At 44.7% G+C, this 16780-nt stretch overlaps 5 protein-coding genes across 5 annotated transcripts; all 5 read right to left on the bottom strand.

The window, feature by feature from the left end:
- Positions 1-2397: 2397 nt before the first annotated feature.
- FOBCDRAFT_135155 (serine endopeptidase) lies at positions 2398-5218 on the bottom strand (the record flags this gene model as incomplete). Its single annotated transcript, XM_059607932.1, has 4 exons — positions 2398-3440; positions 3496-4237; positions 4275-5048; positions 5111-5218. 4 exons carry the CDS (start codon positions 5216-5218, stop codon positions 2398-2400), a joined length of 2667 nt encoding a protein of 888 aa, XP_059464804.1.
- Positions 5219-6618: 1400 nt separating this feature from the next.
- FOBCDRAFT_181913 (heterokaryon incompatibility protein-domain-containing protein) lies at positions 6619-9087 on the bottom strand (the record flags this gene model as incomplete). Its single annotated transcript, XM_031183041.2, has 1 exon — positions 6619-9087. The coding sequence occupies one exon, from the start codon at positions 9085-9087 to the stop codon at positions 6619-6621; it is 2469 nt and encodes an 822-aa protein (XP_031038683.2).
- A 693-nt stretch (positions 9088-9780) lies between these two features.
- FOBCDRAFT_239495 (uncharacterized protein) lies at positions 9781-10551 on the bottom strand (the record flags this gene model as incomplete). Its single annotated transcript, XM_031183040.2, has 1 exon — positions 9781-10551. The coding sequence occupies one exon, from the start codon at positions 10549-10551 to the stop codon at positions 9781-9783; it is 771 nt and encodes a 256-aa protein (XP_031038682.2).
- Positions 10552-12902: 2351 nt separating this feature from the next.
- FOBCDRAFT_181910 (uncharacterized protein) lies at positions 12903-14569 on the bottom strand (the record flags this gene model as incomplete). Its single annotated transcript, XM_059608574.1, has 2 exons — positions 12903-14359; positions 14450-14569. 2 exons carry the CDS (start codon positions 14567-14569, stop codon positions 13058-13060), a joined length of 1422 nt encoding a protein of 473 aa, XP_059464803.1. The 3' UTR covers positions 12903-13057.
- Positions 14570-15345: 776 nt separating this feature from the next.
- On the bottom strand, positions 15346-16621 carry FOBCDRAFT_160282 (uncharacterized protein). Its single transcript, XM_059608397.1, has 3 exons — positions 16284-16621; positions 15800-16206; positions 15346-15736 (listed from the first exon to the last, which is right to left on the bottom strand). The coding sequence occupies exons 1-3, from the start codon at positions 16318-16320 to the stop codon at positions 15395-15397; spliced, it is 786 nt and encodes a 261-aa protein (XP_059464802.1). The 5' UTR covers positions 16321-16621; the 3' UTR covers positions 15346-15394.
- Positions 16622-16780: the final 159 nt, after the last annotated feature.

The raw sequence follows: 16780 nt of genomic DNA, 5'->3' as shown, positions 1-16780 counted from the left end.
ACGACGTCGATACGTTTATAAGAAGGGGGGTGGTTTCTGTTGTTTAGATAGCGCGATTTACGATTATTATAAGACATTTTCGTCTCCAACTGTTGTATAGGCGTTACTCCAATGAGTTTGAATTATCGCATTTTGATTACACATACTGCTTGTAAGGCTTAGTGTTGTAGCGACAATGTCTATACATAGTCTATTTAAAACAGATTTTAAGTAGGACGTTCTGTGTTCAGTGGCAATGCCTTCCTAAAGCGATATCTGTTCTTGAAGTCTTGTCCTGTTGGGATTGGTGCATGGGCTGACGATTTCTGTATTGTATATGAAGTGACAGCCACCGTACTTACTGCTTGACTGTCAATGCCAAGAAACTAAACTTTGCGCCACATGAAAATTTGAAGGACGGGTAAAGCAAATTCTGATTGGGTGACATGCATGACTGCATCCCTCGTTAATCCACAACATTCCTGTTGGGGGTCTGCAAGGGGCTTCAGTGGCAGACATGTTGAGTCTCCCTTGGGTATGTGTGTAGGGGGTTGGTTATGTGGAAATTGATAATCAGGGAGGCTTGGCATTTTATTATGTAAGTGATATGTCGCAATTCCTTTTCTTTACTCCCTTTAATATTGTGAAATGCTAACCCTCCTCTTACGTGCCCCCGTTTCTATAATTCCCAATAGGCCCAGTTCCAACATATAAATGCCGTCAACCATTTCTCGTGTAGATGCTCGTTATCCGACGAGACTTGGCCGTCAGAGCAGCAGCGAAATCGTCATGGGCAAAGGGATCACTATTATTGTAAAGAGTGCAGGGAACATTTCTAAAATTCTAATAAATTAGAATGTACCTCTACTCGCATATTTATTAGCGCCAGCATATTTAGTACCCCTTCTATAAACGCGATTTATCAAGTGCTAATGGGCTCATGTACCACTTGGAAAGAGGTTCATGCCCCAAGGCTGCAGGGTTGAATCGCGACACACTGTATAAGTTTGTGCGGAACAAGGATCCTGGTGGGGCCATCACCAATAATCTCATCGGTTGGCACGGATCGTCGCATTATGAAGCCAATCACCTCGCAAATTATCAGCATTTCCAGGTCTGGGAGTGCTATCTCTGCCATCGACTGTTTGGGAGCCTTAATGGTTTGAACCAGCATTTGAACTCTCCTGTCTGTTAATACTACCCACCATCCTTCCCTCAATTAATAAAGCATATTCAACCTAAGGATTAGATCTTGACAGATCAGGGGAAGTCCTATCACTGTCCAAAACGAGATTGCAGGAAGGAGTTCACGAACTTGACTCCTATTATCAATCATCTCGACGGCGAGGCTTGCGGCTGTACACGGTTTGGGAACGCGCAACAGGGTACCAGGAGTATGATTAGCGGCAATAGACGAATCGGGTTTTAGATAATCTTATGGTTGGGTGTGTGGATAGGTGTTCTATTGCTTGTGCTATTCTCTTTCTTGCATTGGAGATTTGGACTAACAACCGAGATTTAACTAGTAATGTTTCTTTAACACAGTAGCTTTCTTATGTGTTCTTATGTTTTCTTATGTTTTCTTCCTTCTTATTATATCCCTCTTCGCTATGGCCTATAGCCTGAACGTCATATTGGATACTGCCTTTTATGGTATAATATAGCATTAGATGCTGTTAAAGTAGTTAACTGATATATTGTTTTCTTCTCTTACTATTTAACTTATGTTTCCTAACCCCTACCTTTCCTTTCTAACCAACTCTTATACACGAGATAAAAGCCTATAGAGAACATTCCGAGAATTACTAAAGCACTTCTTAAATAACTCCGAATGGTTAGCCAAGTGCCTTGGTGTTGATGGAGGAAGCCTTCTGAATTAGCTTCTATGCAGTGAATATAATTCTATAGCATTTCTCGATATATCCCGAGATAAACTCCTAAAGGAAAGTTTTATAAATTATACTTTTCATCGACTAGAACTGTTACTGCTGGATATCTACTAAGTTTAATAACATTAATTATATGTCCTTTAAGGATAAAATAAAGGACATCGCCTATGGATTCTTAAGAGACCTGGTTGAACTTTATTTGCAGAGGAATAGATATAAGCCTAAAATATTATATAGATGAGAACTATATATGAGTTTTATTGCAAAAGAGTAAACCACTCTTATAGCTCTTTATTAGATGTGTATATTAAACCTATTAGAAACTACTTATTAATCTTGCTGTAATTATTACTATCTTATAAGGCCTGCGCAAGTAGCCTTAAATAGATATATATATTTACTATATAGAGCTTGGTAGGGTTTATGAGATATAAGAAAAATTATTATAATATAACGCTATACCTTTAACAGGGGGAAGAGAAGGTGCATGCCCTTGTCTTATGTCTTGGTAAGTAGAAGTAGTTTTATATTAAGATACTATTCTAAGAATCCAACTTCCACTCTCCCAAGTATCATAATCTTCCTTTTTCTCGGTGTCTCCCGTCATCTTGAGTGCCTTTGCCCGCCAGTGATATCTTCCCGCCGGTAAATGAAAGTAATTTGCATCAGTTCCATCATAGTACCATGTCCAACCCGACAGATAAGGATCTTCAGATGAACCACGTGTCATCACAAACATCTCCTTGGCAGAATTAGTATCTACAATACCAAGGGCGAAGTCTCTACTCTGAACAACAAGATAAACCTTAACGCCAGGGTGAAAACTGTCTTGAAATGTAACTGGCGAATTCATAGTCGTGTTTAAAGTGCAGTTGAAAATGCTTTCCTCAGTCAGTGACATCGTCGCGTCATTTGAGATGTTATATCCGGACAGGATGCTAGTGTCTCGGTTGATAGCCTGTAACACAAGAAAGGGCGCTCCTAGTCCGGTGTATGGCAGCGTGAGTTTGTTAGCCGCCCCTTCAGCCTCGATGGCAACATAACCACTGAAATGCGAGACGCGAGTGGCGGAATCAGAGAGATCAGGCTTTTTGATGACAGACACTGAAACGGTGGCTGAAGACCCGGGCTTGATCTCAAGAGATGTGGGATGGATGTGGATATCGGCATAGACTGGGTAAGCCTCGGCTTTTGTTAGGTTGTAGCCACTTTCTCCTAGTACGTAGCCTGATCCAGCCCCGATATGGCTGAGTCGGTATTTGGCAGACTTTTTACCGATGTTTTTAATGCTGAAAGTAAGGTTGGTAGCACGATAGGCAGTATCGTTGAAACTCAAGGAAGCGGTGCTCAGCAAGGTGGTGGCATGCACAGCGCTCCACGCGTCGACAAGGCCACCACCTTGCTGGAAGGTTGGTGCCAAGAATTCTAGTGTATGCCCCTTTGCATCATTCCACTTGACTGGGCGTGCTGTTGTTGCAATCACATTCCGGATATCGTCAGCTGAGTATTCAGGATGTTTCTGCTTGACAAGAGCGGCGACATCGGCTCCAAAAGGGGTAGACATGCTAGTACCTAGGATCATGGGATTAGTCCTGACTCCCGTGTTGAAAATAGACGCATTACTTACCCGAAAGCACACCCAAACCACCAAACCTCTGTGGGAGTGTGCTAAGAATGTTACCTCCTGGGGCCAGGAACAAAGGCATTGACAGAGCCCGGCGGATAGGGCCCCAGCCCGTAAATTTTGAGCTGAGCAGACCTGACAGGCTGTTGACTTTGTACGATACATTGGAAACTGCATTAGTAGAGATCTCGAGGGAGGCTGTGTCATAATCAACCGTAGCGACGCCTTTGGCGTTTTGGAAGTCAGAACTAGCGAAAAGCGGGCCATCAGAGGTGCTCGCGTTATTTTGGCCTGGGTAGTACAAATCATAGGAAATGTTGAATGCTTCAGTGAGGAAGTGCGCCCCACCCCATTCATCAAGCCAGCACTGATTATAATTAGAAAGGACAACGACATTTGATAGATCATCAGGTAGAGATGACCTATTTGGCATTGGTAGGCAGTTGTCTGAGGCAGGGACGTCGGGTGCCCAGACCGTCAATTTTGTGTTGTTTGGGAAGTTGAAAGGTGAGCTTGGAACGATCCTAAAAGAGCCTACTGCACTACTATTGACAGTAGACCATGTGGCCTCCCATGTGTAGTATGGGGTCACGGAGTTGTCGACGGATCCAACAGCCGTGAGATAGTCACCATCGGCTGGGCTGCTGCCGGTGAAGATCTCCGGTCCGCGATTACCGGCCGGGAAAAGAACGAGTGTGCCATTCGCCGCGATACGATCTGCCACAGAGGTCCAGGGATCCGTAGCCTAGTTAGCTTGCGCGGTCATCGATCCTCGATGTGACATATGTCTTACCCTCAGGCCAGGCGCCAAGGCTTGCATATGAGCAAGTGATTATATCAACGCCCCTATCCGCAGCATCAATTAACGAACCGAGTCGCGCATCTTGTGTGGTGGATGACGAGTCGTAGGGCTGGATACGGAATAGCTTATACGTCGTATCAGGTGCTACGCCGCTGACATTATACTCGACCTCGTCACCTTTGGCCCCTATAATCCCCAAAACGTGCGTACCGTGAAACCAGCACTCGTCTTGTACGTAATCGCCACCATCTGTCATATCATGTGTGTAGTCGACGTTTGTTAGGTTCAAGCCTGGCACAGTGAGATCGAACCCCCCGTCAAGAACAGCCACTCGTATACCTGCACCAGTGATATTCTCGGCGCGTAGTCTTGCAACTCCAGTATCTATGTGAGTGGATAAAGTATCTAAGTCTGCTACTGATCTGTGATTAATAATATTGTTACGAGGTAAGCCTTTTATTTGGTTATTTCGTTCGTAGCGTCGACGGTGCAATTCGGTCTCCGAGATGCCTGTCCTCTTGGGGCTAAGAGAAGGCAGTTTCTCTGTATTGACTGGCCATATATTCCCCACGCCTTCAATTAATTTCATGGTAGAACAGATTGACCCAGTAGAGACGATATCGGTATTGCAATCGATATTAAGGGATGCACCTCGGAAACTCCAATGGTTGAAAACATATCCTCGTGATACAGTGCAGTCCAGGCCAACACGGGAAAGAGAAACCGCCGCGGCGCGCGCTAAGCCCTCGGCATCCTTCTTCTGCATTAGCAATGGTGCTCCAGAGTCTGCGTGCTTCATCATCACCTGGTACTTACCAACTGAGAAGTCCCATCGAACTCAATAATGACAGCGGTAGGATAGGAAGCAGTCACCAACAATGGGATACACGCCGCAATGGCAATTCTTTTCAGAGAGGATAACATCATGCGTTGAATGTGGCTTTCTGCTGATCGAATGTTGGAATGATGGTCCACGGTGTAACTCCGTCCTGGTCTCTAGGCGGCTCCAGCCGATGTATATGTAGCAAGACGTGAAAGAGTTGCCGCAAGGTGGTATGATGCAAACCTGGTCATTATGAGAGAAACCTAGTAATTTTGTATCGAATGTAAAGGAATAAAATGAATTTATATATGGGGTCATCATGGATGAGGGCAGACATTCCGCAAGGGGAGCATGTAAGATGGATGCAAAAGACCGCTATAGAGCTCAGCTCAGACAGGGCAAGCTTCACGAACTCTGTTTGTGCATACGTGTACATATTTACTGGATCTTTTTAGCTTTTTGTAACATGGGTAAAGTAAAACCCGTCAATCGGAGGTGTCGAAAAGTTGCTGCCGAAAACGTCGAGATATAAAGTTTAATTAGGCGTTGTGATGAGTAAATTTAACCCAGACTGCAAAACAAAAGTTTAATAATAGTGTGCCTTGAATAATCTAGACCCTTTTTACTGGCAACAAAGTGCTCTGTCTTCTCTCTGCAAAACGGATAACATGGAAAGATAGTGTATGATAATTTCAACCCCTTACCAAGCAGGGTTAGATAAAGAGGTTTGTGTTAAGACTTGCTTAACCAGAAGCACATCTCATAGCTGTATGTATTTCGAACCACGTTGAATGGAAAAAAGCCTCTCTTAAGTATGCCTGCATCTGTAGCTCATTTTGCAAGTCGAAAAACCTGTTTACCATTTCTATATCATTTTCTCGATCTAGGCTTTGGAAAAACTGCTCCTCGAGCCGATGCTGGCTCCATTTGTGGCCCTGGATGATAACGTTGTCTGATTCTTGCCTGAGTATGTTTTAAATAATCTCAATACTGTGGTCTTAGATCTAAAGTAGTTAGCATCAACAGCAGTCAATAATGGAATTTCGGAGTCCAGATACATCGCGCTTACTAAGAGCAAGATATGGGTATTGAGGTAAGGACTTCCTTGCTAGTGGACAGGTTAAATGATATTAATTCTTCTGTATATTAAGCTTAAGCTTTGCTCCTGAGGTTATGAAAAGCAATTTAGTACTTTTCCTTATCTTTACTTTTCCCTGTCTTCTAGTTAGTCAGGGCAGTACTTGATAACGGAATGGTACTGACCCTCTTCTGATCTACCATTGTTAAAAGCCCACTTTTCTATATTATGATTATATCTCCAGTCTTAAGCAATCCACCTTTAGACCAAGTCTTTTACAATGCCTTTAAATTTCCACAGTAGCCCTTAAACATAATAAGACCTTAGATTTATACTTTGCCCTCCTGGACAACAAAATATATATATATATATATATACATACATACCTTGACTCCTATATTTATAAGTAAAAGAGATACTTAGCTACTTAATCTTAATAGTATTAAAATCACGCTCCTGTCCTCTGAGGCTTTCCCCAAACATCATTCCATGAATATAAGCCTCGCCTATAAACATAAACTCATTCACGCCAATTGGGCGAAGAATATATGGTGTTCGGCCGCCTGCCAGTAGGACCACACAATCTTTCGGCTTAGCCTCCTTTGATGATATCCCCAAGTAGCCTCCTTCTGTTCTCAGCAGACACCGCTCTGTAAGATAATTAAACATACCAAATCTGAACTCTTGCTCGGGTAGATCCAGAAACCTTCTGAACCCGTCCTCGCTCTTATCATTGAGACCTTGGTTGCTGGTTATCACATCCAAGGCTGATGGAAGCATATTGGTTGAGTCTCCTCTCCGCAACCCTTCCAAGACCTGGCATAGCGACAAATGACGGTCACTAGAGCTCCTTCGCCGATGTTCGACCATGCATTCAAGCAAAATGACCTTGAAGAACGCCTTCGACGCTTCTGACTTTTCATAGTCTTGTTTCTCTTGCACGAGAGTTCGCCACAGTGCTTCGACGCGACTTTCTCCAGTGGGGTAAACAACGGAGATACGCGATACGATTCCCAACCATTTTTCTATTGCATTATCGTCTATCAGACGTTCATAAAATGTCATCAATGGCGGTTCCTCTAACTCAACAACCGTGTCGACTACCAAACCATCAAGCTTTAGCATTTCCGGTTGGGATGGATAAAATGTAGCCTGACGATCCCGTGAAGCATTGTATTTCTTGTTGTAGATTCTCCAGGAAACTAATTGCAGATTGAACATCGGAACCCATGATGGGAGAGTCGTAGGGCGGTCATGTTTGGGCTTATTTAGCGAAATTGTAGAGGATTGAAATAAGAAAGAGGAAGGTGGCTGAACAAACGACAGTGATTCTAACGGTTCCAAATCATCCATTACCGTCTGGGTCCAATTCTGAACACTATCATCTCCTTCTGCTTGAATAAGGATTTTAGCCATATCAGTGAAAACCTCAGTAACTGACTTGGAATAGTCCGCCCACATGCCTTTCAAAGGCTGCGAAATGCCTAGCAATGCGAATATCCTATCCCGCGGATCGGATACAGCGAAGTTCCAGGTAAGGACAATCAGCGCAGGAAGGCTCAGCTTTTGTTGGTATAGCGAGTGTGAGGTAGGCTGCTCGAGTAACCACTCTCTTCTTGATTTTGCCTCTCTACAATCAGGTCTAGTTCGAATTCTGATATCAAAAAGGGAAAGGACTTCTGTGCCTGGTACAGCTCTTTCAAATTTAATGGCTGGCCCACCGTAGCCCAGGAAACGACTGGCTCTGATGTCGCCGAACCGCCCAAACAGGAGAAAAAACAGTTTCACCCAGCTGAATTGAAACGGTCCGCACATCAGATCGATCTGTTTGGCAAGTGATACTTCTTGAATCACCCATGTCCGAGAAAACCACGTACGGGTGAGCAGGCTTTTTATGGCTAGCAACTCCCTAACAGACATGACGATACCATCAGGCTTCTCATCCAAGTCAAGACTTTCCCCTCTGTGATAGGCAGACCACCGTCTGAAGGACTTTGTGTAACTTTCTGGGGAAGCGAGTTCAGACGATAAGAAATTGCAAGCCGCCTGAGTCGTATCATCTTCCTCTCCTAGCCACGCCAAGACACAGTGTGCCGACCCGTAGATCTGCGACATCATTACAACTTGGCTATTACGCTCTGGAATGTCGTCCTGGTTGATACATATTGCATCGATCCAGAGAGGCTGTCCTGTCAGAGTCATAGGCTTTGTTGGATTAGATCCATCTTTGTCCTGGTTATCCCAAGTGCGCAGTATTTCGGCGGTTTCTTGCCATCGGCGGCGCTTCCGTTGCAAACAACAGGCTAGTGGGTCGCGTCTGGATCGATCCAGAGTGGTTGCGTTTGCACCTTGGACAAGAAGAAGCCTGACGATTTCTGGATATCCATTCTCTGCAGCATAATGTAAAGCCGTCTCGCCGAAATTATCCTGACATTGGTAATTGGCACCTTGATTAAGGCATTCCGTGACCTGGTGTAAGTTCCCTTCCTCGGCAGCTTGTATGAGCTTCGTCTTGTTGTAAATACCAAATCGGTCATCAATGTTGTTTGGTGCTACAATGCGCTCTTGAATTCTATACAAGGCTTCGTAAAGATTCTTTCCAACGTAAAACAAGCGGCCATTGACAGCTATGACGTGCTTATGCTGGACAGAATATTCATCTGATGATCCGGTTAGGGCCTCCTTCGGGTTTCCCCAAGTGTAAGATAGCGCATGATAAAGAGGACATCTGTCAGGTTCTGATGGTTCAAGCAGGAATTCCATCAAGGGGACGCCGTTGATAGAACGTTGTTCCGGGTCTTGAAGTCGCTTTATTGGCCAGAGGAGGCGGATGCAGGTTGATGATGGAAGCGCATCGTACTCGAAAGTTTTGTATTCAAAAGGAATGTCCATTATGATATTCTTTGATCAGTAGGCACTAGTATAACTGGAGTTTTATGCGAGATGGCTTTATTAGTACTGTGTAGTATTTATTTCATGCCTTGCAAAACGAGTCTGCCTTGCGGTAAGCCACTTCTGCAGCTTCTAAAAATTCAACTTGGCCATCCAGAACCAATAAGAGCTAAGATAGCCCCACTCACTTGTCTTAGCCAATGAAAGTGGCGGGTCCATGTATTTCTACACATCGTATTACGTGGGATGAGGGTGCAGAGTGGCTGAGCCCGCAGCAAAGCACAAAATACGAAGCATGAGGTAAATAAGCCTTGGTTACAGGCTTGGTTAAGCTTGTTACGACCCCCGTGGTTACGTGTACCCCACCAGTTTTAACCACTTACATAGAACCTGGATATTATAAGTCTGTTATGGGAATATGTGAAGAATATAATAGATTTTACTAAAGAACGTATGCTGTAATATAACTATGCCCTTAGCGCGGCGGAAGCAAGAAGTCTAATTATAGTTATAGCAGCCCCTTCTATATCCTATCTTTCATATAGCAACTCTACAGATACAACCAAACAGGGGATAAAACTCTAAAATAGAACCTAATCCCTCTTCGCGTTGTAATATCTCTCTAATCTATTGCCAGAACTGATGGTCTGATTGATAGCTCAGTAGGTTTGCAGATTTTCGGTTATCTGCTAATTACTGAGGGCATTGTTGGCTGACCTTGTCAGGGTCGGCACAGTGGTAGAGAGCATTAGGGCAGCAGACCTGGCCGACAGGACAGAAGAAAGAGTCTCCGCACTTAGGACCAAAGGTGGGAATGGGTGGAGAAGCTGCAGCAGTGGCCGTAGGTTGCTCGCGGCGTTGAAGTTTTTCTTGGGCTGAGGGTGGAGCAGGGCATTCCTCAAAGCATCCAATTTCAGAAACTCCGTTGACAATGACCTCGCAGCATTTGGGCTTGTCTGAAGGGCAGACCTGGTCGCCACATTTGTTTGGGTACGTCTGTCGACGCTGGAGAGCTTGGATAGGTGGGCATTCAGCAAAGCATCCAATTTCAGCAACTCCGTTGACAATGACCTCGCAGCATTTGGACTTGTCTGAAGGGCAAACTTGGTCGCCACATTTGTTTGGGTACGTCTGTCGACGCTGGAGAGCTTGGATAGGTGGGCATTCAGCAAAGCATCCAATTTCAGCAACTCCGTTGACAATGACCTCGCAGCATTTGGACTTGTCTGAAGGGCAAACTTGGTCGCCACATTTGTTTGGGTACGTCTGTCGACGCTGGAGAGCTTGGATAGGTGGGCATTCAGCAAAGCATCCAATTTCAGCAACTCCGTTGACAATGACCTCGCAGCACTTGGCTTTATCAGCAGGGCAGACCTGGTCGCCACACTTATTGGGGTATGTCTGGGGAAGGGCGTTGACAGCGACGCTGAGAGCGATGGCGACAATGGCGTTGTTGAAGAGCATGATGAAAGAGTTATATATTACTTGCAGGGACGATAGTATGACTGGGAAGTAGAGATAAAGATATGTTAAATTGCTGTGTTTATATGATTGGGAGCTATTTAATCCATTTGGTACCGGGAATTGACTGATATTTATAGTCGAGAAAGGCAATATCGAAATTATAAAAGGCCCTTATGCCGACGAATATTGATGTTCTGCGATACGACAAATCGGTGTTAACCGTACATGCCCTGAGCTAAAGGACCGAATATGACAGCCTTGAGAACACACTAGATGCTGAATCATCTCAAGAAGATCCCAACTTTGCTATAAAAAGCTATAATAGTAATGGAATAGAAAGTTTCCCAAGACCACCACTACCGGCGGGAGCCGGTCGAATCACCGGTCTATTAGAAGTTGGTCGGTAGCCTCTTATGTCATATACTGGTTGAGGAGTGTGTATTGTGGCGTTATATTGGGACTATTTGTTTGGGCTGTGCAATGAAGTCACCATTAGTGGCGTTATACCAGCCAATAATATGAGAGCATTTCATCTATTTCATGGGGAGTGGCATACATGAGTTTAGCTCTCTTTTCGTCTAGCGAACATAGGAGCAGCAAACGCTTAGAATTCAACTTATGCACCGATGCTGAAGGCCATACCACACGCCTTAGCCCAAAGTTATCCTGTTCAACATCCATTTCTATACATAGGAGCTGAACACGGGTGAGAGAATATACTCGCGTTAAGTATGCGTTGTAGTTCGGGAATGTCTTTCACTTGGATATTCATAATTTTCACTGCACCGCTGTCGAACGCACGGGGCCTTTTACACACCACATCATCAAGGGCTAACCCGATTCAGCATGTTACGGTCGAATTGTGAGTAGCATAGACTGATCTGATATCATGAGTACGACTTGTATCTGTGTCATAGCAATAATATGCCAAATGATTGATGAGATCGGTGTTCTTGAAGGTATAGCGCTTACAGACATGATACTGATAAGCTAGGAAGATTTAAATAATCGGGAATCAGTACTGTCAACAGTACAGTGTGGCAGGAAATGGCATTTACCGAATGGCGCTCACTCGGAATCGACATTATTTTATGATTGGCTCGGGTTTAAGAGATTGTCAGCTGCAACGTTTCCACGCGAAGTCTACCTGACCGCAACGTTTTCACAGACACTCTACCCCAGGGGTAGTAGGTTTTAGCATGGCACGGAAAGACCGAACTTGTGTTTATTTGTGGATGTCTACATTGGCTGGTGTTATCCATGACCTGCTGGTATTAATTGCTAGTAGCGGCGATCTCTCGGCCCCAATGGCAAGCTCTATAAAATTCATATGGTAACATAAGGGTTAGGGTTTATATCTTTTAAGGCTAGCTTATAAGCTTAATAAAAAAAATAAGTATTTATTAATATTTAATATTTTAAGTATTATAAATTAATTTTTATTAAAGTTCTAGGTATTATTTAATTAAATATTAACGTGGTTAATAAGCGAGGCGACCAGACTAGCGAGCCGACCACTTTTATTTCTACCTTAAACCCGGGATTTTAAAAGATTCTAAAGAATTCAATTTAAGCTCAAAATAGCTAAGACTTTAATAGTATCTTAATTACTATAAATATAAGCTAAATAAATTTTATTAGATTTTTAGAAAATTCTTATATAGCTATAAACTTTAAAGTCTATTTACACTATAAAATACACTATATTTTAAGGTTTTCTATATAAAATAAAATAGCTAAAAATCTTAAAGAAATATTATTTAATAAAGCTAATTATACTATTATATAAAGTATTTTTTTTATATTTTTAACTATTTTATTTAAGGTATAAACTCCTATAGGGTAAGCTATTTTTAGCTATACAATGCAGTAGTCGGCTCGCTTTGACGGTCGACTCGCCTATTAACCACGTTAAACTAATTATAAATAATAATTAAATCTTTATCCTTAGCTTTTTAATAATTATATTTATAAAAGAAAAATATTTTAAGCTTTTTATATTACTTAATAAAGCCTATAGCCTGATACTTATTAATAAATAATATAATATAATTAATAAGTAACTAATTAGCTATTACTTTTATATTATATAATTATAATAGGAATACCTATAAATCTACGTCAAGAATAAATTAAATAGTAATTTATTCCTCTAGGTCGGATAATTTATATAATTTGATAATTTAATAATCTTATGCTTATATACTATAGTATTTAAAGAAGAGCATAGAATAGTTAATATTATAAAGCTTTGCAGCATGTCAGAGACTTAATTTTGGGTTATTTCAAGAAGCCTAAAACTAAGTAAAGTAAAGTATTATATTACTGCATAGTAATTATTTAGCCTGCTATTATTATTCAATTATCACTTCCCTGATATAATAAGCATTTGCAATGCGTAACAGGAAAACTCCTCCCTATTACTTTGCATCTTTTCCTTGGACTAGCTATAGCCTTATAGCTCCTTCCAATCAATTTGCATCAGTCCCTTAATGTATGAATAACATCATGCCTGGCCGCTGGTGGAGGTTCCAGGTTCCACTATTACACAATTCCATTTATAGAAGACATTCTCTGGGTCGTACCTGCGCTTAAGCTCGCGCAGCCGTTTGACATGGTCGCCGAAAGCATCTTCGGGTGTCAAGGACTCATGCTCCAGGTTAACATAAAACGGGGCGGGATCACCCGGGGCCCGTTTGCCGTGGTAGCCGCAAGTGGTGGTAATATAATTAAACAACTCGCGCTTAAAGGCACGAACTTTAGCATCATGAGATGCGTTATCGTACATGAGCGCCATCACGGCTATGTAGTGCTTGCCGCGGTTAGCGAATGCGGTTGCGTCATGCGGAGTGGCCTGAATGGCCGTCGTGGGGAAGAACTCGAAGGCCAGGACTGATTTTGTCATATCGCTGTGAGAGGTGGTGAAGTCCAGGAACCGTCGCCCGGCCTCTCCAATACTATTGGCATCGAGTGGCATCAATACGGTACAGCTGCCCATCAGCTTGCGTCCCGGTCCTTCGAACCTTGGGTTGAAGAGTGTATTCGCCGTTGGATAGGGCATCATCCCGGTTAAATTGGCAATAGGACCGAGCGCCAGCAAGGGTGCGAAGAATTTCTCTGCCTCTGCCGCAGGACCGTTGTAAAAGACGCCTGTCATGGCCGCCGGTGTTATGTACTCCGGTGGCGCACATCCGAAGGCGATCATGTAGTTGTGGTCAGTCGCGCAGCGGTTGTGAAACTCGTTTGCAAAAGCTACTAGCTCTGGCACCTTGTCCAACGTGAACAACAGGGCACCCCCCCAAACATCGCCTTGCGGGTGTGCCCGCGACGTGAATCGTGTAACAATACCAAACTGGGCTCCTGCGCCTCGCACCGCCCAAAACAGATCAGGCTTCTCGGTCTCTGACACCTCGGCAATGGACCCGTCCGCTAGAACCATCTCGACTGAGACAAGATTATCGATAGCCAGACCGTGACGCGCAGTCAAGAAACCATGGCCACCTCCAAGAACCAGTCCGCCCACACCTGTTTGGTTGTAGATTCCGCCAACAGTGGCCAGCCCGTGGGCAGCTAGCGCCGAGTCGACGTCCCCAAATAAGCACCCACCCTCGTACGTTACTGTTCGACCGGCCGGGTCCACGCTGACATTCCGCATCCGCGTCAGGTCTATTACCATCCCGCCATCGGAGGATGAAGCCCCGCTGGTCGAATGCCCGCCGCCGCGAGCCGTCAATGGGACGTTGTGGGATGTCGCAAACCGAATCGCAGTGGACACCTCTTCGGGGCTCGTCGCCCTTATTACTACTGCCTGAAGATGCTTATCATCAGCACTCCTTCTGCGCCCCTTGACAACTGAGAAGCAACTTAAAAGGTATCACTGCTTAGGTCTGATGCGTACCGCCGGCTTCTCACAGCTGTCACTCCATCGCTTCAAACTTTCTTGGTAACCTGCATCGCCAGGCAAGAGCACATCACCAGCTGTGATGTCTTGTCGAAGCTGGTTAAAAATGCCGCTCATTTTGGTCAACGAAGTTTTCCGCTCTCACGTTTATCAACAAGACCATCAGGATTTTGCGGAGGCGTGAGACGTGGCATGGATGAACGGGAGAGAGAGACCTCATTTAAGGAGCTGAAATTGGCGTCTGCGGCCTAGCGCTACAGTATCACATAGCTTTGACGCCGCAGACATGTGAAAATGTCAGCAAGATGGGGATCCCAATCGCATGTAATTAACTTCTGACTATTGGCCTCGGGCTTCCTAGGTGGCTGAGCTACGTCTATTAAGTCATCTCATCATCATCTGATAAGAAAGATTAAAGTTTCTGCTTTTCTTGGCTTGGCGTACGGACAGGTCTACCAGCATCCCATTCAGTGGCAACCGCCCAGTGTAGGCAATACACGATAGGTATTGGAGGAAGTCTCTTTGCATTTTTCGTAACGCTTAAATACGGAGGAATTGGGGGGGGGGGGGGGGGGGTCCCATCTCTCAACGGCGATTGGCGCCCGCTCTTCACCTCAAAGTTTTGGCCATATGGTGATGTACTGTACTCCGAAGCGCCCGCTCTTCAAATGGTACTGTCATGTTTTCACTCGATCACCCGACCTCATACAGACTCTGCGCTTGAGCCACGGATGGTGTCGGATGTGTGCTACGTGGTACATAGTTTATCGGTGAGGCGTGCTCCTTGCCCATTGCTTTCGAGGCTTCGCGAACACTGGGGATCGTGAAGTTGACAGCAGCTTATTCTGCCCCATAGCTTTAGAGATTCAATTGCAACGATAGCAGTAAGATATATTGTATGCCAATATTCAGATTTATTCAATCTGAAAGGCACCTTCCTGTCTACCCCATATGAGCTCCACCGCTTGCGTGGATCGTCTGACCAGTGATCCATTGCGCCTCTGGGCTTGCCAACATGGCAATAACTCCTGCAATGTCATTGTGGAAGCCAGGTCTTCCCAAAGGACTCATCTCAGAGATCCTTCCATCAACTTCCTCGATACTCATCTTAACACCACCCTTGAGATACTTCGCCGCGGCCTCGGCGTACATATCTGTCTTGACTCCTCCGGGGGCTATGCAGTTAACAGTGATGCCTCTGCTGCCGAAGTCCCAAGCAAGACACTTGACCATACCCTGCACGGCAGCCTTAGAAGCCGAATACAAAGCATGTCTGGGAACACCCTGTCGAACAATATTAGCTTCGGAGAGTGGTGGAGACCAAAGTGAATGTTAAGACGAACGTACCCAGACAGCAGAGATAGAAGAGATGAGGATCAGGCGTCCTTCATCTTCTAGATGCTTGTACGCTTGCTGCGCCATAACGAACTGGGCCTTGACGTTGACCCCAAGAACCTTATCAATCTCCTCATCCGTGACTGACTCTAGGTCACCAAAATGTTCAATACCCGAGTTACTCATCACGATATCTAGTCTGCCAAATTCGTCTTTGATCTTCTGGAACATGGCGGCAATTTCCTTCCGCTTGGATACATCAGCTTTGATGGCGATAGCCTCGACACCCAAGCTGCGAATATTTTCGGCTACAGATTCCGCTGCAGATGCTGAGGAGACATAGTTGATGACCAGCTTGGCGCCGTGTTTGGCTAGGCGAGTTGCGATGGCTGCTCCGATTCCACGACTAGAGCCGGTGACTACACCTGAATTAGCATCATCATCAACGGTGGAATACGATGTCAGTTAATCGTTCAATGCAAAGCTTTGCACGCACTCAGAGCGACCTTTCCCTCAAGAGTCTTTTCCATCATGAAAGTTGCACGAATTAAGAACCACGGACGAAAATCAGTGTCCTCCAATTGTTGATTCTCAGTGAGCTGTGAACGTCAAGAGATTGACGACTGACGAAGGGGATTTATATGTTACGATGGGAAACGCTGGCTGTTTGCTACACATCATTTGGGGCGATAGGGCATCATGTTGGGGCGGGATACACAATGGCCAAACATGCGTGCGTTCGAACTGGACCATGGAAACGCGAGCTGTATGGCGGCCGGACGGCGACTCGAGAAAATGCCGGTCCGTGCCTTTAGCATCAAGGGCGGAACCGCGCGAGTGAGGTAGCGCCGAAAAGGGACGACTAAGGTAATGCCGAACGGATTGTTAGTTTCCTCTCGTGAGAAGCGGGGCCGGTGGATCGTGACGTCAGACTTTTGGCACGTGGTTATAGTAATTGCCGTGGCCATGAAACCGAGAGCATCCGAGCGAGTT

This window comes from Fusarium oxysporum, chromosome V (assembly GCF_013085055.1).
Source record: "Fusarium oxysporum Fo47 chromosome V, complete sequence".
Taxonomy (NCBI): Eukaryota; Fungi; Ascomycota; class Sordariomycetes; order Hypocreales; family Nectriaceae; genus Fusarium; species Fusarium oxysporum.
This window is presented reverse-complemented; position numbering and strand designations above follow the sequence as displayed.

What these genes read in the sequence shown, in the direction of transcription:
- FOBCDRAFT_160282 (XM_059608397.1), bottom strand. Translation starts at nt 16,320, where the DNA reads ATGATGGAAAAGACTCTTGAGGGAAAGGTCGCTCTGA. An exon ending in TGAGGGAAAGGTCGCTCTGA is followed by an intron (nt 16,207 to 16,283) that starts GTGCGTGCAAAG and finishes ATTCAGGTGTAG; the next exon opens with TCACCGGCTCTAGTCGTGGA. An exon ending in CTTCTATCTCTGCTGTCTGG is followed by an intron (nt 15,737 to 15,799) that starts GTACGTTCGTCT and finishes ATTGTTCGACAG; the next exon opens with GGTGTTCCCAGACATGCTTT.